This window comes from Microcaecilia unicolor, chromosome 3 (assembly GCF_901765095.1).
Source record: "Microcaecilia unicolor chromosome 3, aMicUni1.1, whole genome shotgun sequence".
Classification (NCBI taxonomy): Eukaryota; Metazoa; Chordata; class Amphibia; order Gymnophiona; family Siphonopidae; genus Microcaecilia; species Microcaecilia unicolor.
In genome coordinates this window covers 533,983,408-533,997,979 of record NC_044033.1, presented here as the reverse complement: position 1 = coordinate 533,997,979, position 14,572 = coordinate 533,983,408, and the positions used below count along the sequence as shown (strand labels likewise).

Below are 14,572 nucleotides of genomic sequence, written 5' to 3'. Positions count from 1 at the left end.
ATGTCAACAGCATCAGCTTTTCTACCAGTAACATATCTCCCATTCAGTTTTCCAGTGACAACAATAACACTGATTTTGCAAACAGTGCATAGAAATCACTGCTAATGAAGACACAGACCTCAAAACAGAGTCCCTTGCGCTCACTAATGTGGATCTTCTAATAATAACCAAGATCAAAACAAAATATACATATCTACTATAATAAAACGCAGCCTCAACGTTCTGAGGACACTGACATCACTGAAGTCACTCACACACCGGTTCGTGGTTTCATGGTGGTGAAGCCACAACATCTTCATGCCCCGCCCTCGTGTCACACGTGATGACGTCAAGGGCGGAACATGAAAACAAATTAACGCACGGGGAGCAGTAGGGAAACATGCGGAGCGTGTTTCCCTACTCCTCCCCTTCCAACAAATCCCAGCCGCCGCCGCCGTGCACATGAGCCCGGCCCCTTTCACCACATAGCCCCGCCCCTTACAACTTACCCGCCCTGCCCACGGTAGCACACGCTTAACCTCACCAACCTCCCTCCCCCCCTGTCACCTCCCCTCCCCTTACGCGTGTCTCCCTGGTGGTCTAGAGGTACCTGTTCCGTGGGCCCAGGAAAGAAAGAGCCCCCTCTTTCCTCCGTAGTGGTGGCTTCCTTGCTGCATCGTGTGGAGTCCGGCTCTCGGCGTTTTGAAAATGGCAGCCAAGAGTTCAAGCTGCCTCGCGAGACTTCAACTCTCGGCGGCCATTTTGAAACGCCGAGAGCTAGACTCCCACACGATGCAGCAATGAAGCCACCACTACGGGAGGAAAGAGGGGGCTCTTTCCAGTGGCGTACCTAGGGTAGTTGACACCCGGGCTGGTCATTTTTTAACACCCCCCCTCTCCAAAATCTAGTACTAGGCATGCCAAGAATACAAAACACTCAGGACCTATAGAGCAATTCTAGCATACCATAAGCAGTAATTTCTACAAGTCACACAAGGAAAGGAAGCATCTTAAACCTACAGTGAGCAGTAGAACATCAATTCACCTATTGTAAAACGAAACCAGACAGAATATACAGATTGTCGATCCTGCACAGTCAATGCCAACTGAAAGCCATGTCTTTTTCACAAACACAGATACACCCTAATCCACTATAGAATAAGTAGTAATATTTAAACTTTCTATTTAGACAAAATTAACTGAACCCCAAGATGCCAGACTCTGCATACAATGCAACACCACAGAAACAGAAACTGTCCCCTAGTACTGTGCAAAATATAAAGACGCAGATGTAAATTTGAAAAAAACTAACAAATACCAATCACCACTTTACAAATTAACAAATAGAAATAAAACAAATATAGAAAGTAAAATAATACCATTTTATTGGACTAATACATTTAGCTTTCAGAGGCCAAAACATCCTTCCTCAGGTCAATACAGTATAGTGTTGTTACAATATCCTATCCGGACCTGAGGAAGGGGGTTTTGTTCTCCGAAAGTTAGCCAAATGTATTAAAATTAGTCCAATAAAAGATTACCTTGTTTACATGTTCTATTATAAACATTAACACAGCTACAATACTACTTATCCATAAAGCAAAAAAAATTAAAATATATATTTATTTACAGTTTGTTGTCTCTGGTTTCTGCTTTCCTCATCTTCTTTTCACTGTCTTCCTTCCATCCAGCATGTCTGTCTTCTCTCTCTGCCATCCATTGTCTGCCCTCTCTGCTGTCCCCTCCATCCCAATGTCTGCCCTCTCTCCCATCTACATCTGCCCTTCCATTCACTCTGCCCTTTCTATCGCTTCCATCCACTGTCTGCCTTTCTCTCTGTCCGCTCAATCCACCATTTGCCTTCCCTCTCCCATCCATCTAGGGTCTGCCCTCCCTCTCACTCCCCCTTCCATCCAGGATCTGTCCCCTCTCTGCCCCTTTTTTCCAGGCCCCTAGTTCCAGCCCCACTATCCCACCAGTCCCCAGTTTCAGCCCCAGTCCTTGTCTCCCACCAGTCCCGAGCTTTAGCCCCCAGCCACTTCTCCCTGTCCCCTTTTTAGCCCCCAGTTTCAACCCCAGCCCTTTTCTGTCACCAGTCCTGAGCTTCAGCCCAAGCCAACTTCTCGCCCTGTCTCCTTTTCAGCCCCCCAGTCCCCACAATTTCAGCCCCCCTGCTTAGCCTTTCAGCCCCCAGTCCCAGTACTAGCCCCCTTAGTCCCACCTACCCCTCCTTCAGCCCCAGTTTCAGCCACCTTCATCCACATGCCTTGCCCCCTCCTTTTTCAAGCCCGACCCATTCTCCCACCTGACCCAGGCATGCCCCATTTTCCATCATGACCCCTTCTCAGACCCAGTTCCAGCCCCCTTCTCCCATTTGAGAGCCCCTCCTCCTCTGGAGAAACCCTTCCCTCCTCCATCTGAGAACCCCTTCCCCACCCCTCTCCCATCTGAGAACCCCAGAACACCCCTCTCCTCTCCCATTTGAGACCATCCTCCCCACCCCAGTCCCCTTCTCCCCACCCCGTCCCCTTCTCCCATCTGGAAACCCACCTCCCCACCAGTCCCCTTCTCCCATCTGAAACCCCCTCCCCATCTAGAACCCCCAGAACACCCCTCTCCCATCTGAGAACCCCCTCTCCACCCCAGTCCCCCTTCTCCCATCTGGAAACCCCCTCCCCACCAGTCCCCTTTCTCCCATCTGAAAACCCCCTCCCCATCTAAGAACCCCCAGAACACCCCTCTTCCCATCTAAGAACCCCCTCCCCCCCAGTCCCCTTCTCCCATATAAAACCCCCTCCCTTCCCCATGTAGAACCCCTACAACAACCCCTCTCCCATTCTGAGACCCCCCTCCCCACTCATCCCCTTCTCCCATATGAAAACCCCCTCCCCATGTGGAGAACCCCCCACAATACCCCTCTCCCATCTGAGGACCCCGACCCCGACTCTCCTGCTCCCACCCTACCTTAAAAAAATTTTTTTGAAGCGTCGTTGCAGGCAGCGCCTCGCGTCTGGCCCTGCAGAGTAAATCTCTTCCCTTCGAAAGTTCGTCGTCGTCGGGCCTCACTATGTTCCATGCCCTCGCGGAAATGGAAGTTTCTTCAGAGGAGGGCGGGACATAGTGAGGCCCGACGACGACGAACTTCGAAGCGAAGAGATTACTTCTGCAGGGCAGACGCGAGGCGCTGCCTGCAACGACGCTTAAAAAATTTTTTTTTAAGGTAGGGTGGGAGCAGCGGGAGCGAAGCGGATCACCCCCCCACCCACTGACACCCGGGGCGGACCGCCCCCACCCCCCCCCTTGTACGCCACTGGCTATTTCTCTCCTGGGCCCACGGAACAGGTACCGTAAGGGAGGGGAAGGGAGTCCCGTGCCCACTAGCGCCCGTTTCATCGGCACCAGAGACGGGCCATTTTTACTAGTATATACATAAATAAAAATACCCTGAACTTTCTTCAAATTCATAATGACATTGAGAGAATGGAAGCAGTTCAGAAAAAGTAATTCAGAGGAATTTCCAGAAACTGAAATATTAAACATACCAGTTGAAATATAATGCATAGAACTACTGGAAATCAAGCATAAAGCAATAGGAAAACCCTCTCTCAACTCCCAGTGATGGTGCCCTGTTGTAGGACATAAGAATTGCCATATTGAGTCAGAGCAGTGGTCCACTAGCCAGTATCCTGCTTCCAACAGTGGCCAATCCAGGTCATAAGTACCTGCAGAATTTCAAAAAAATAACAAGATTCTAGGATCCCAAGGAGTAACAAGATCTAGAATCCTAAAGAGTAGCAAAACTCCGAAATCCCAAAAGTAATAAGATTCTAGGATCCCAAGGAGTAACAAGATCTAGAATCCTAAAGAGTAGCAAAACTCCGAAATCCCAAAAAGTAATAAGATTCTAGGATCCCAAGGAGTAACAAGATCTAGAATCCAAAAGAGTAGCAAGACTCCGAAATCCCAAAAAGTAATAAGATTATAGGATCCCAAGGAGTAACAAGATCTAGAATCCTAAAGAGTAGCAAAACTCTGAAATCCCAAAAAGTAATAAGATTCTAGGATCCCAAGGAGTAGCAAGATCTAGAATACAAAAGAGTAGCAAGACTCCGAAATCCCAAAAGTAATAAGATTCTAGGATCCCAAGGAGTAACAAGATCTAGAATCCTAAAGAGTAGCAAGACTCCGAAATCCCAAAAAGTAATAAGATTCTAGGATCCCAAGGAGTAACAAGATCTAGAATCCTAAAGAGTAGCAAAACTCCGAAATCCCAAAAAGTAATAAGATTTTAGGATCCTAAGGAGTAACAAGATCTAGAATCCAAAGAGTAGCAAGACTCCGAAATCCCAAAAGTAATAAGATTCTAGGATCCCAAGGAGTAACAAGATCTAGAATCCAAAAGAGTAGCAAGACTCCGAAATACCAAAAAGTAATAAGATTCTAGGATCCCAAGGAGTAACAAGATCTAGAATCCTAAAGAATAGCAAGACTCCGAAATCCCAAAAGTAATAAGATTCTAGGATCCCAAGGAGTAACAAGATCTAGAATCCTAAAGAGTAGCAAAAATCTGAAATCCCAAAAAGATAAGATTCTAGGATCCCAAGGAGTAACAAGATCTAGAATCCAAAAGAGTAGCAAGACTCCGAAATCCCAAAAAGTAATAAGATTCTAGGATCCCAAGGAGTAACAAGATCTAGAATCCTAAAGAATAGCAAGACTCCGAAATCCCCAAAAGTAATAAGATTCTAGGATCCCAAGGAGTAACAAGATCTAGAATCCTAAAGAGTAGCAAAACTCCGAAATCCCAAAAAGTAATGAGATTCTAGGATCCCAAGGAGTAACAAGATCTAGAATCCTAAAGAGTAGCAAAACTCTGAAATCCCAAAAAGTAATAAGATTCTAGGATCCCAATGAGTTGCAAGAATCCATGCTACTGATCTCAGGAATGGCTTTCCCCAGGTCACTATCCTTGCAGCCAAGTTTAGAGTATGTGTAGTCTGTGGGTAACCCAGTGACCGATTTAAGCTCCTAACTCTAAAGTGTGGTAAAATTTGGGCTCATCACATTTTGATTTAATGTGGCACTTTTCAGGGCTTTCTGGTTTTAATGTTATTAGCAGGTTGTGCACTAATGTTCCCATTAGCGCATGAGACCTGCAAATAATAATCGTGGAAGCTCTTACTACTACTACTCATCATTTCTACAGCGCTACAAGGCATACGCAGCGCTGTACACCATACACAAAAAAGTGAGTCCCTGCTCAAAGAACTACAATCTAGATAAGACAGGCAGACAGACAGAACAATTAAGGCTAAGGGGAATAAAGAGGTGAGTGATAAAAAGGACAGGGCAAGTGAGGGTTAGGAGTCAAAAGCAGTGTAAGAGGTGGGCTTTAAGTTTGGACTTGAAAACAGCCAAAGAAGGGGCTAGACGTACAGGCTAGGGAAGTCTATTCCAGGCGTGAGGTGCAGCAAGATAAAAGGAACGGAGTCTGGAATTAGCAGTAGAGGACAAGGGGACAGATAAGAGATACCTCCTATTTAGCAGGTTCTCAGTGCTCCTGTGTTAACCCTGCATTACCAATTAGTGTGCTGATCCTCATGCACTAGCTGGATAATGTGGGAGTACCTCTCTCCACCCAGTCTCTGCCCCTCTCATAAATATATGTTTTAAAATATGTAGTGTGCATGTAATCTTTCAATTTCATCTGGTATTCCTCTCTGTCTTCCTCTTCTTGAGTTTTTCTGTATTTCATGAACTCTTTTGCCTTTATTTTTTCTGCCACTTGCTTGGAGAATCATATCGGTTTCCTTGTAAGTACATAAGTATTGCCATACTGGGAAAGACCAAAGGTCCATCAAGCCCAGCATCCTGTTTCCAACAGTGGCCAATCCAGGTCACAAATGCCTGGCAAGATCCCAAAAAAGTTCAATACATTTTATGCTGCTTATCCCAGAAATAAGCAGTGGATTTTCCCAAGTCCATTTTAATAATGGTCTGTGGACTTTTCCTGGAGGAAGTTGGCGAAACCTTTTTAAAACCCCGCTAAGCTAACCGCCTTTACCACATTCTCTGGCAACGAATTCCAGAGTTTAATTACATGTTGAGTGAAGAAACATTTTCTCTGATTCTTTTTAAATTTACTACTTTGTAGCTTCATTGAATGCCCCCTAGTCCTAGTATTTTTGGAAACAGTAAACAGATGCTTCTTGTCTACCCTTTCCACTCCACTCATTATTTTATAGCCCTCTATCATATCTCCCTCAGTCATCTTTTCTCTAAGCTGAAGACCCTAAGCCACTTTAGCCTTTCCTCATAGGGAAGTCGACCCATCCACTTTATCATTTTTGTTGCCCTTCTCTGCACCTTCTAATTCAACTATATCTTTTTGAGATGTGGCGACTGGGGGGAAGGCCAACAGTCGCTCTAAAGCGCTGGTTGGATAAGGTATCTTTCAAAGATATCACCAAACAGGGAAGATAGGGTATCCTGATAGTGAGGTTGCAAAAGAGACCATAGTAGATCAGGTGTCCTTAAAAAAAATAAAACTCAGACAAAAGATTGCAAATTAATACTGTCAACATACTCTGAAATGTCTATATGCAAATGCCAGGAGCCTAAGAAATAAGATGGGAGAGTTAGAATATATTGCACTAAATGAAAAATTAGATATAATAGGCATCTCTGAGACCTGGTGGAAGGAGGATAACCAGTGGGACACTGTCATACCAGGGTACAAATTATATCGTAGTGATAGGGTGGATCGAATTGGTGGAGGGGTATCATTGTATATTAACGAGAGCCTTGAATCAAATTGAAAATTCTGCAGGAAACAAAACACTTCTTGGAATCACTGTGGATTGAAATTCCATGTGTAAAGGGGAAAAGGATAGTGATAGGAGTGTACTAACCTCCGCCTGGCCAGGATCAACAGACGGATGCAGAAATGTTAAAGGAAATTAGGGACGCAAACAAACTGGGCAACACAATAATAATGGGAGATTTCAATTACCTCGATATTGACTGGGTAAATATACATCGGGGCACGCTAGGGAGGTAAAATTCCTTGATGTAATCAAGGACAGCTTTATGGAGCAGCTGGTATAGGAGCAGACGAGAGAAGTAAAAATTCTAGACCTAGTCCTTAGTGGAGTGCATGATCTGGTGCGGGAGATAATGGTGCTGGGGCCGCTTGATAACAGTGATCATATGATCAGATTTGATATTAGCTTTGAAGTAAGTATACGTGGAGGGGCATAATCGAACGTGAACGCCATCTCCATGGGCGTCTATCTGAGAATGGGTACGTGAAGGGGCGGGACATACCGTATTTTCGGAATAAATGGGCGTCCATCTTTTTTCCAATAATACGGTTTGTGCCAGCCAAAAGCATCGGATTTGTGCGGATTTGAGCTGGGCGCTTTCGTTTTTCAGCGATAATGGAAACTGAAGGCGTCCAGCTCAAAAATGACCAAATCCAAGGCATTGGGTCATGGGAGGGGCCAGGATTCGTAGTGCACTGGTCCCCCTCACATGCCAGGACACCAACCAGGCACCCTAGGGGGCACTTGGAAAAATTAAAAAAAGTTAACTACCTCTGAAGTCCACAGCTTTCTACCCTTGGGTGCTGAGCCCCCCAAATCCCCCCAAAACCCACCCCACAACTCTACACCATTACTATAGCACTTATGGCTGAAGGAGGGCCCCTAGATGTGGGTACAGTGGGTTTTGGGGGCGGTTTGGAGGGCTCCCATTTACCACCACAAGTGTAACAGGTAGGGAGGGATGGGCCTGGGTCCATCTGGCTGACGTCCACTGCACCCACTAACAACTGCTCCAGGGACCTGCATACTGCTGTGATGGAGCTGGGTATGACATTTGAGGCTGGCATACAGGCTGGAAAAAAGGGTTTTAAAGTTGTTTTTTTTGGGTGGGAGGGGGTTAGTGACCACTGGGGGAGTCAGGGGTGGTCATCCCCGTTTACCTCTGGTGGTCATCTGGTCATTTAGGGCACTTTTTTGGGACTTGTTTGTGAAAAAAAAGGGTCCAAAAAAAGTGACCCAAATTTGCGCTAAAAACGCCTTTCTTTTTTCGATTATCGGCCGAGGACGCCCATCTCTCCTTGGCTGATAAACACGCCCCAGTCCCGCCTTCACCACGCCTCCGACATGTCCCTGTCAACTTTGGCCGTTTCCGCGACAGATTGCAGTTGAAGACGCCCAAAATCGGCTTTCAATTATACCGATTTGGGCGCCCACAGGAGAAAGACGCCCATCTCCTGATTTGGGTCGAAATATGGGCATCTTTCTCTTTTGAAAATAAGGCGGATAGGAAATCAAATACATTAGCGTTTAACTTTAAAAAGGAGACTATGATAAAATGAGAAGAACAGTGAAAAAAAACTTAGAGGAGCGGCTGCAAGGGTCAAAAATTTACATCAGGCGTGGATGCTGTTCAAAAACACCATCCTGGAAGTCCAGGCCAAATATATTCGCGCATTAAAAAAGGAAGACGGAAGACGAAACGACAACCGGCATGGTTAAAAAGTGAGGTGAAGGAAGCTATTAGAGCTAAAAGAAAATCCTTCAGAAAATGGAAGAAGGAACCTACTGAAAATAATAAGAAACAGCATAAGGAATGTCAAGTCAAATGCAAAGCGCTGATAAGGAAGGCTAAGAGGGTCTTTGAAAAAAAGATTGCGTTGGAGGCAAAATAGTAAAACATTTTTAGGTATATTAAAAGCAGGAAGCCAAAAACAATCGGTTGGACCTCTAGGTGACTGAGGAGTAAAAGGGGCTATCAGGGAAGACAAAACCGTAGTGGAGAGATTAAATGAATTCTTTGCTTCGGTCTTCACCGAGGAAGATTTGGGTGGGATACTGGTGCTGGAAATGGTATTCGAAGCTGATGAGTGGGAGAAATAATGAATTCTCTGTAAACCTGGAGGATGTAATGGGGCAATTCTACAAACTGAAGAGTAGCAAAGCCGCATTGAGCCTGCCATGAGTGGGAAAGCGCGGGATACAAATGTAACAAAAAAAAAAATAAAAAAAAAATCTCCTGGACCGGATGGTATTCATCCCAGAGTACTGATAGAACTGAAAAATGAGCTTGCGGAGCTATTAGAAATATGTAATTTATCCTTAAAATCGAGCGTGGTACCTGAAGATTAGAGGGTGGCCAATGTAACGCCGATTTTTAAAAAGGTCCCAGAGGAGATCCAGGAAATTATAGACCGGTGAGTCTGACATCGATGCCGGGCAAAATGGTAGAGACTATTATAAAGAACAAAATTACAGAGCATTCAAAAGCATGGATTAATGAGACAAAGTCGACATGGATTTAGTGAAGGGAAATCTTGCCTCACCAATCTACTACATTCTTTGAAGGGGTGAACAAACATGTGGATAAAGGTGAGCTGGTCGACATTGTGTATCTGGATTTTCAGAAGGTGTTTCACAAAGTACCTCATGAAAGACTCCAGAGGAAACTGGAGAGTCATGAGATAGGAGGTAGTGTTCTATTGTCGATGAAAAACTGGTTAAAAGATAGAAAACAGAGAGTAGGGTTAAATGGTCAGTATTCTCAATGGAGAAGGGTAGTTAGTGGGGTTCCCCAGGGGTCTGTGCTCAGACCGCTGCTTTTTAATATATTTATAAATGACCTAGAGATGGGAGTAACTAGTGAGGTAATTAAATTTGACGACACAAAGTTATTCAAAGTCGTTAAATCGCGGGAGGATTGTGAAAAATTACAAGAGGACCTTACAAGACTGGGAGACTGGGCGTCTAAATGGCAGATGTGAGCAAGTGCAAAGTGATGCATGTGGGAAAGAGGAACCCGAATTATAGCTATGTCATGCAAGGTTCCACATTAGGAGTCACAGACCAAGAAAGGGATCTAGGGGTCGTCGTTGATGATACATTGAAACCTTCTGCTCAGTGTGCTGCTGCGGCTAAGAAAGCAAATAGAATGTTAGGTATTATTAGGAAAGGAATGGAAAACAAAAATGGGGATGTTATAATGCTTTTGTATTGCTCCATGGTGCGACCGCACCTCGAATATTGAGTTCAATTCTGGTTGCCGCATCTCAAAAAAGATATAGTGGAATTAGAAAAGGTGCAGAGAAGGGCGACGAAAATGATAAAGGGGATGGAACGACTTCCCTATGAGGAAAGGCTAACGCAGCTCTTTAGTTTGGAGAAAAGGCGGCTGAGGGGAGATTTGATAGAGGTCTATAAAATAATGAGTGGAGTTGAACAGGTAGACATGAAGCGTCTGTTTACGTTTTCCAAAAATACTAGGACTAGGGAGCATGCAATGAAGCTACAAAGCAGTACATTTAAAATGAATTAAGCTAAAGACGAATGTCCATCTCTCGCATTAAACACAATTGCAGCTTTTCTCTTCTTCATTTTGCAGATGATGGAGGGGAAAGTATCAAGGTGCAGCAGCAGGTAGACATGGCTGCTCAGGTCGCTGCTGGAATGGCGTATTTGGAATCACAGAACTATGTCCATCGAGATCTGGCTGCCAGAAATGTTCTTGTGGGTGAACATAATGTTTACAAAGTGGCAGACTTTGGACTGACCAGAATTTTAAAGGTAATTAACAATGCAAATAAGCTATATGGTGGCCCATCAAACTGCAGGAGAGCATTTTAGAGTCGTATCACTTTTACACCCAGAATCATCAAAGTCTAGATAGCGACATGATTATAAGAATATTTAATTACATACAATATACTGGAACAAAGACAATTGGGTTTTAGAGCCATATTTGGCACATTTTTGACTGCAATATTAACTGAATTAAGAATGTTAATTGATAGGGAAATACAGTGCTGAGCAGATTTTTACGGCATGTATCCCGCAAATGACAAGATGGATTCAGAGAGGCTGCAGTGGGCTTTGACGGCAACTCAAGTAGTTGGAACATAAGGACAGAGCCAGACAAACTTCTATGGTCTATGTCCCAGAAACACCAAAGAAAGGACCATGATCAAGTATATAATATCACTTTCAGGGTTGATTTAATTTATTGAGATAAGAATAGTAGGAGTGGGGTTGAACTGGTTTACAGGATTCTGGAGAGTAGAAGGCTTCATGTAATTGGGAGAAACCAAATGATCATGAGAATAGCCTATGCAAGTAGGAGTCCCCCAAACCTCCTTATTATCACCATTTTATTTAATATCTTCGAGTAGTTTAGGCCAGAGATATACAAACACTTGTCCCTCACATTACAGCAATGTAGAGCGTGTGAATTTTGCAGCCAGGGTGAGGAGATTCTGGAATGATGCACACTTATCAGACATTTGAGTCAACATTGGATCATTTTGTGTACTTTCTTCCCGTCCCTTAGCCCTCACAGGGAGGGGGGGAACACAAGAAAAAAAAATAATAAGAAAGAGACTTAGACTCCGTTAGGCGCAACCAGTAATTTCTTATTGGTATCTCACAGAGCCAATACAAAAATAGTCCTCTCCCTGGAGCAGATTGTCAGTCCAGCAACGCGCATCCTGAAAGACAAGGACTGCTCAGCTAACACTGTCCAGGACATTACATATATTTACTGTCATATAAGTTTCACTTCCTAGAAATCATGGACATGTTAGGCTCACACTGTGTCCCCAGCCTGTCAGCAATTGCCAAGCTTACCTTATATGAACATAACATAGTAACATAGTAGATGACGGCAGAAAAAGACCTGCACGGTCCATCCAGTCTGCCCAACAAGACAACTCATGGTGCTAATTTTTGTGTATACTCTACTTTGATTTGTACCTATGCTCTTCAGGGCACAGACCGTATAAGTCTGCCCAAAGGTATGATCTTAGCTCCTGAGAAAACCACTGTATGTTGCAAAGATGCTAACTTCTTAGGCCAAGTTGTAAGAACCAAAGTGAGCAAAGTACAGGCCTCAGTAGCAGTAGTTAGCCCTTAGTAATAGGCCTAACATAGGAAGGAATATACAATTTCTTGAAGTCTAAGGATATTGCTAGAGATGCGGTGTAAGATGTCAGCAGATAATTAGAGAAATGATCTTATTTACGTCTAAGTAATGTGTAACGTTCCATGAACATGGTTTTCAATACTACATTCAGAATTTTGTCTGTTTAATGTGTAGAAGTCTTAAGTTTCTTCTCTTTTTTAACAGGTTGAAAATGAAAATGCTTATGAGCCGGTGGCTGATAAAAAGCTTCCCATTAAATGGACTGCACCTGAGGCTTTACAGTTCAATAAATTCAGTGTTAAATCTGACATTTGGTCATTTGGAGTGCTTCTGTATGAGATTGTGACATATGGAAAGATGCCGTACGTTGGTGAGTAAACCTTCTTTAAAGAAGAAACCAAATCACTGAACCAGAAATCAACAAAATTGGAGAAAATTGTGTCTCTTAAGTGTTTACTGTACAGTGCTGCGGATGTCTAGTAGTGCTATAGAAATGATAAGTAGTAGTAGTTGAGCAGGGACTGTCTCTTATATGTTTAGTGTAGAGCACTGTGTACATTTAGCAGCACTACAGAAATGATAAGTAGTAGTAGTTGAACAGAGAGTGTCTCTTACACATTCAGTGTACAGCGCTGCATATGTCTAGCAGTGCTATAGAAATGATAAGTAGTAGTAATTGAACAGGGAGTGCGTGTTACATGTTCAGTGTACAGCACTGCATATGTCTAGCAGCACTATAGAAATGATAAGTAGTAGTAGTAGTAGTAGTTGAGTAGGGACTGTCTCTTATATGTTTAGTGTAGTGTACATCTAGTAGCATTATAGAAATCTTAATTAGTAGTAGTTGAACAGGGACTGTATCTTACGTGTTTAGTGTGCAGCATTAAATATGTCTAGTAGCACTATAGAAATGATCAGTAGTAGTAGTTGAGCTGGGACTGTCTCTTAAACGTTCAGTGTACAGCGCTGCATATGTCTAGCAGCGCTATAGAAATGATAAGTAGTAGTAGTAGTAGTTGAGCTGGGACTGTGTGTTTAGTGTACAGGGCTCTGTACCTCTAGTAGTTCTATAGAAATAAGCAGTAGTAGTAGTAGTAGTAGTAGTACAGCAAGGACTGTGTCTTACATGTTTAGTGTGCAGCATTATATATGTCTAGTAGCACTATAGAAATGATCAGTAGTAGTAGTAGTAGTTGAGCTGGGACTGTCTCTTATGTGTTTAGTGTACAGGGCTCTGTACCTCTAGTAGCTCTAAAGAAATAAGCAGTAGTAGTAGTAGAGCAAGGACTGTGTCTTATATGTTTAGTGTACACTCTGGGTTATTACTTTCCTGAAACTTGGATACTGTGAACTGCAATGGCCAACACTGAATGGATAACTCAGTCCAGCCCTATGTCTTACACAGTGCCATGAACTCCTGCTGCTCCCAGTAATGGACACTGCACAATGGTCTGATTCAGTTTTAATTAACTAGTAAGCAGAGTCTCCCTGCAATGACTGAGGACAGTTTAGGTTAGAAGGTAAACACTCTGGATTCCTCAGGACATCAGCTGAGTGCAAGCATGATTCTTACTGCTGTCTTAGGGGATGATAGAGAAACTTTTCTCACCTAGTCTTCTCTCTTCCTATAGGTTTAACTGGAGCTCAAGTATTGCAAAAGCTTGAAAAGGGATACAGGATGCCACGACCACCAAATTGTCCCCTGGAATCTCTACCAGATCATGTTAGACTGCTGGAAAAAATCCCCAGAGGAGAGACCAACCTTTGAGACTCTGCGGTGGCAGTTCGATGACTTTTTTGAACAGAATCTGAATCCTATTTTGACTCAAATACATTTGTAGGATGAGCAGTGTGACACATATAATAATACACTATTCTTTGTCCCGTGCACCTGGCTGTGGAGATAATGTGAAATTAATCAGACTGTGAGGATCGAGAAGCAGTCATTTCAGTAGGGACATCTGCATGTCCAGGTATAAATGCTGCGTAGTCTCAGAAGGGATATGGCTGTTCCAGTGATGCAAATGTTTCTTTCTATTTATTAATTACTGGAGAGAAAGAAGAATGAATGGGCTGATCCAGCACTTTTTCCTTTCCTACGTCTGTCTGTTTACACACCCGCCTGCGGTTTCCGGGGTTTCTCACCACGCTCCATGGTGGTTCTCCTTATGAAGGATTCAAGTGCTGGCTGCAGGGCCTGTGCTCCCGATATGAGCTTAATCATGTGTGTCAGGATGAACATCATATTTAATTCCAACTGTACAGAGATTATTAATCAATATTTTCATATGAACATGAAACTGATTAAAATATTTTTCAAGCATACATGTGTGTGTTTATGCAGGTTTACAAGAATTAGCAGAAGTAACTCTAATGAGTGGTAACTCCCTTCATGGGTTGATGATATGAAAGATGGGAACCTCACAGTCCAGTTCACGTAGAAACCTAGAAAACCCATTATCCCAGATCCACGAAAGAGCTCAAGGAAGCTTAAGAAGACAGAGTTAAACTGGAAACAAATTCAGGATTTCTCAGCATCTCCTGGAACTCAGAGATCGACAATAAGCCCAGTGCAAAAAAAAAATCAGCACAGCTGAGCAAAGCCATACAAAATATGGACGTCCAACCCTGATTTCAG

General features: G+C 43.5%; 1 protein-coding gene across 1 annotated transcript in view; it reads left to right on the top strand.

Moving 5' to 3' along the window:
- Window positions 1-14,259, top strand: part of FRK (fyn related Src family tyrosine kinase) — a 67,932-nt gene extending 53,673 nt beyond the window's left edge. Inside the window, 5 exon segments of the mRNA XM_030199224.1 lie at window positions 10,402-10,583; window positions 12,139-12,304; window positions 13,566-13,642; window positions 13,644-13,742; window positions 13,745-14,259. Of these exon segments, the coding sequence (XP_030055084.1) occupies window positions 10,402-10,583; window positions 12,139-12,304; window positions 13,566-13,642; window positions 13,644-13,742; window positions 13,745-13,780 (560 nt within the window). The 3' untranslated portion in view covers window positions 13,781-14,259.
- Window positions 14,260-14,572: the final 313 nt, after the last annotated feature.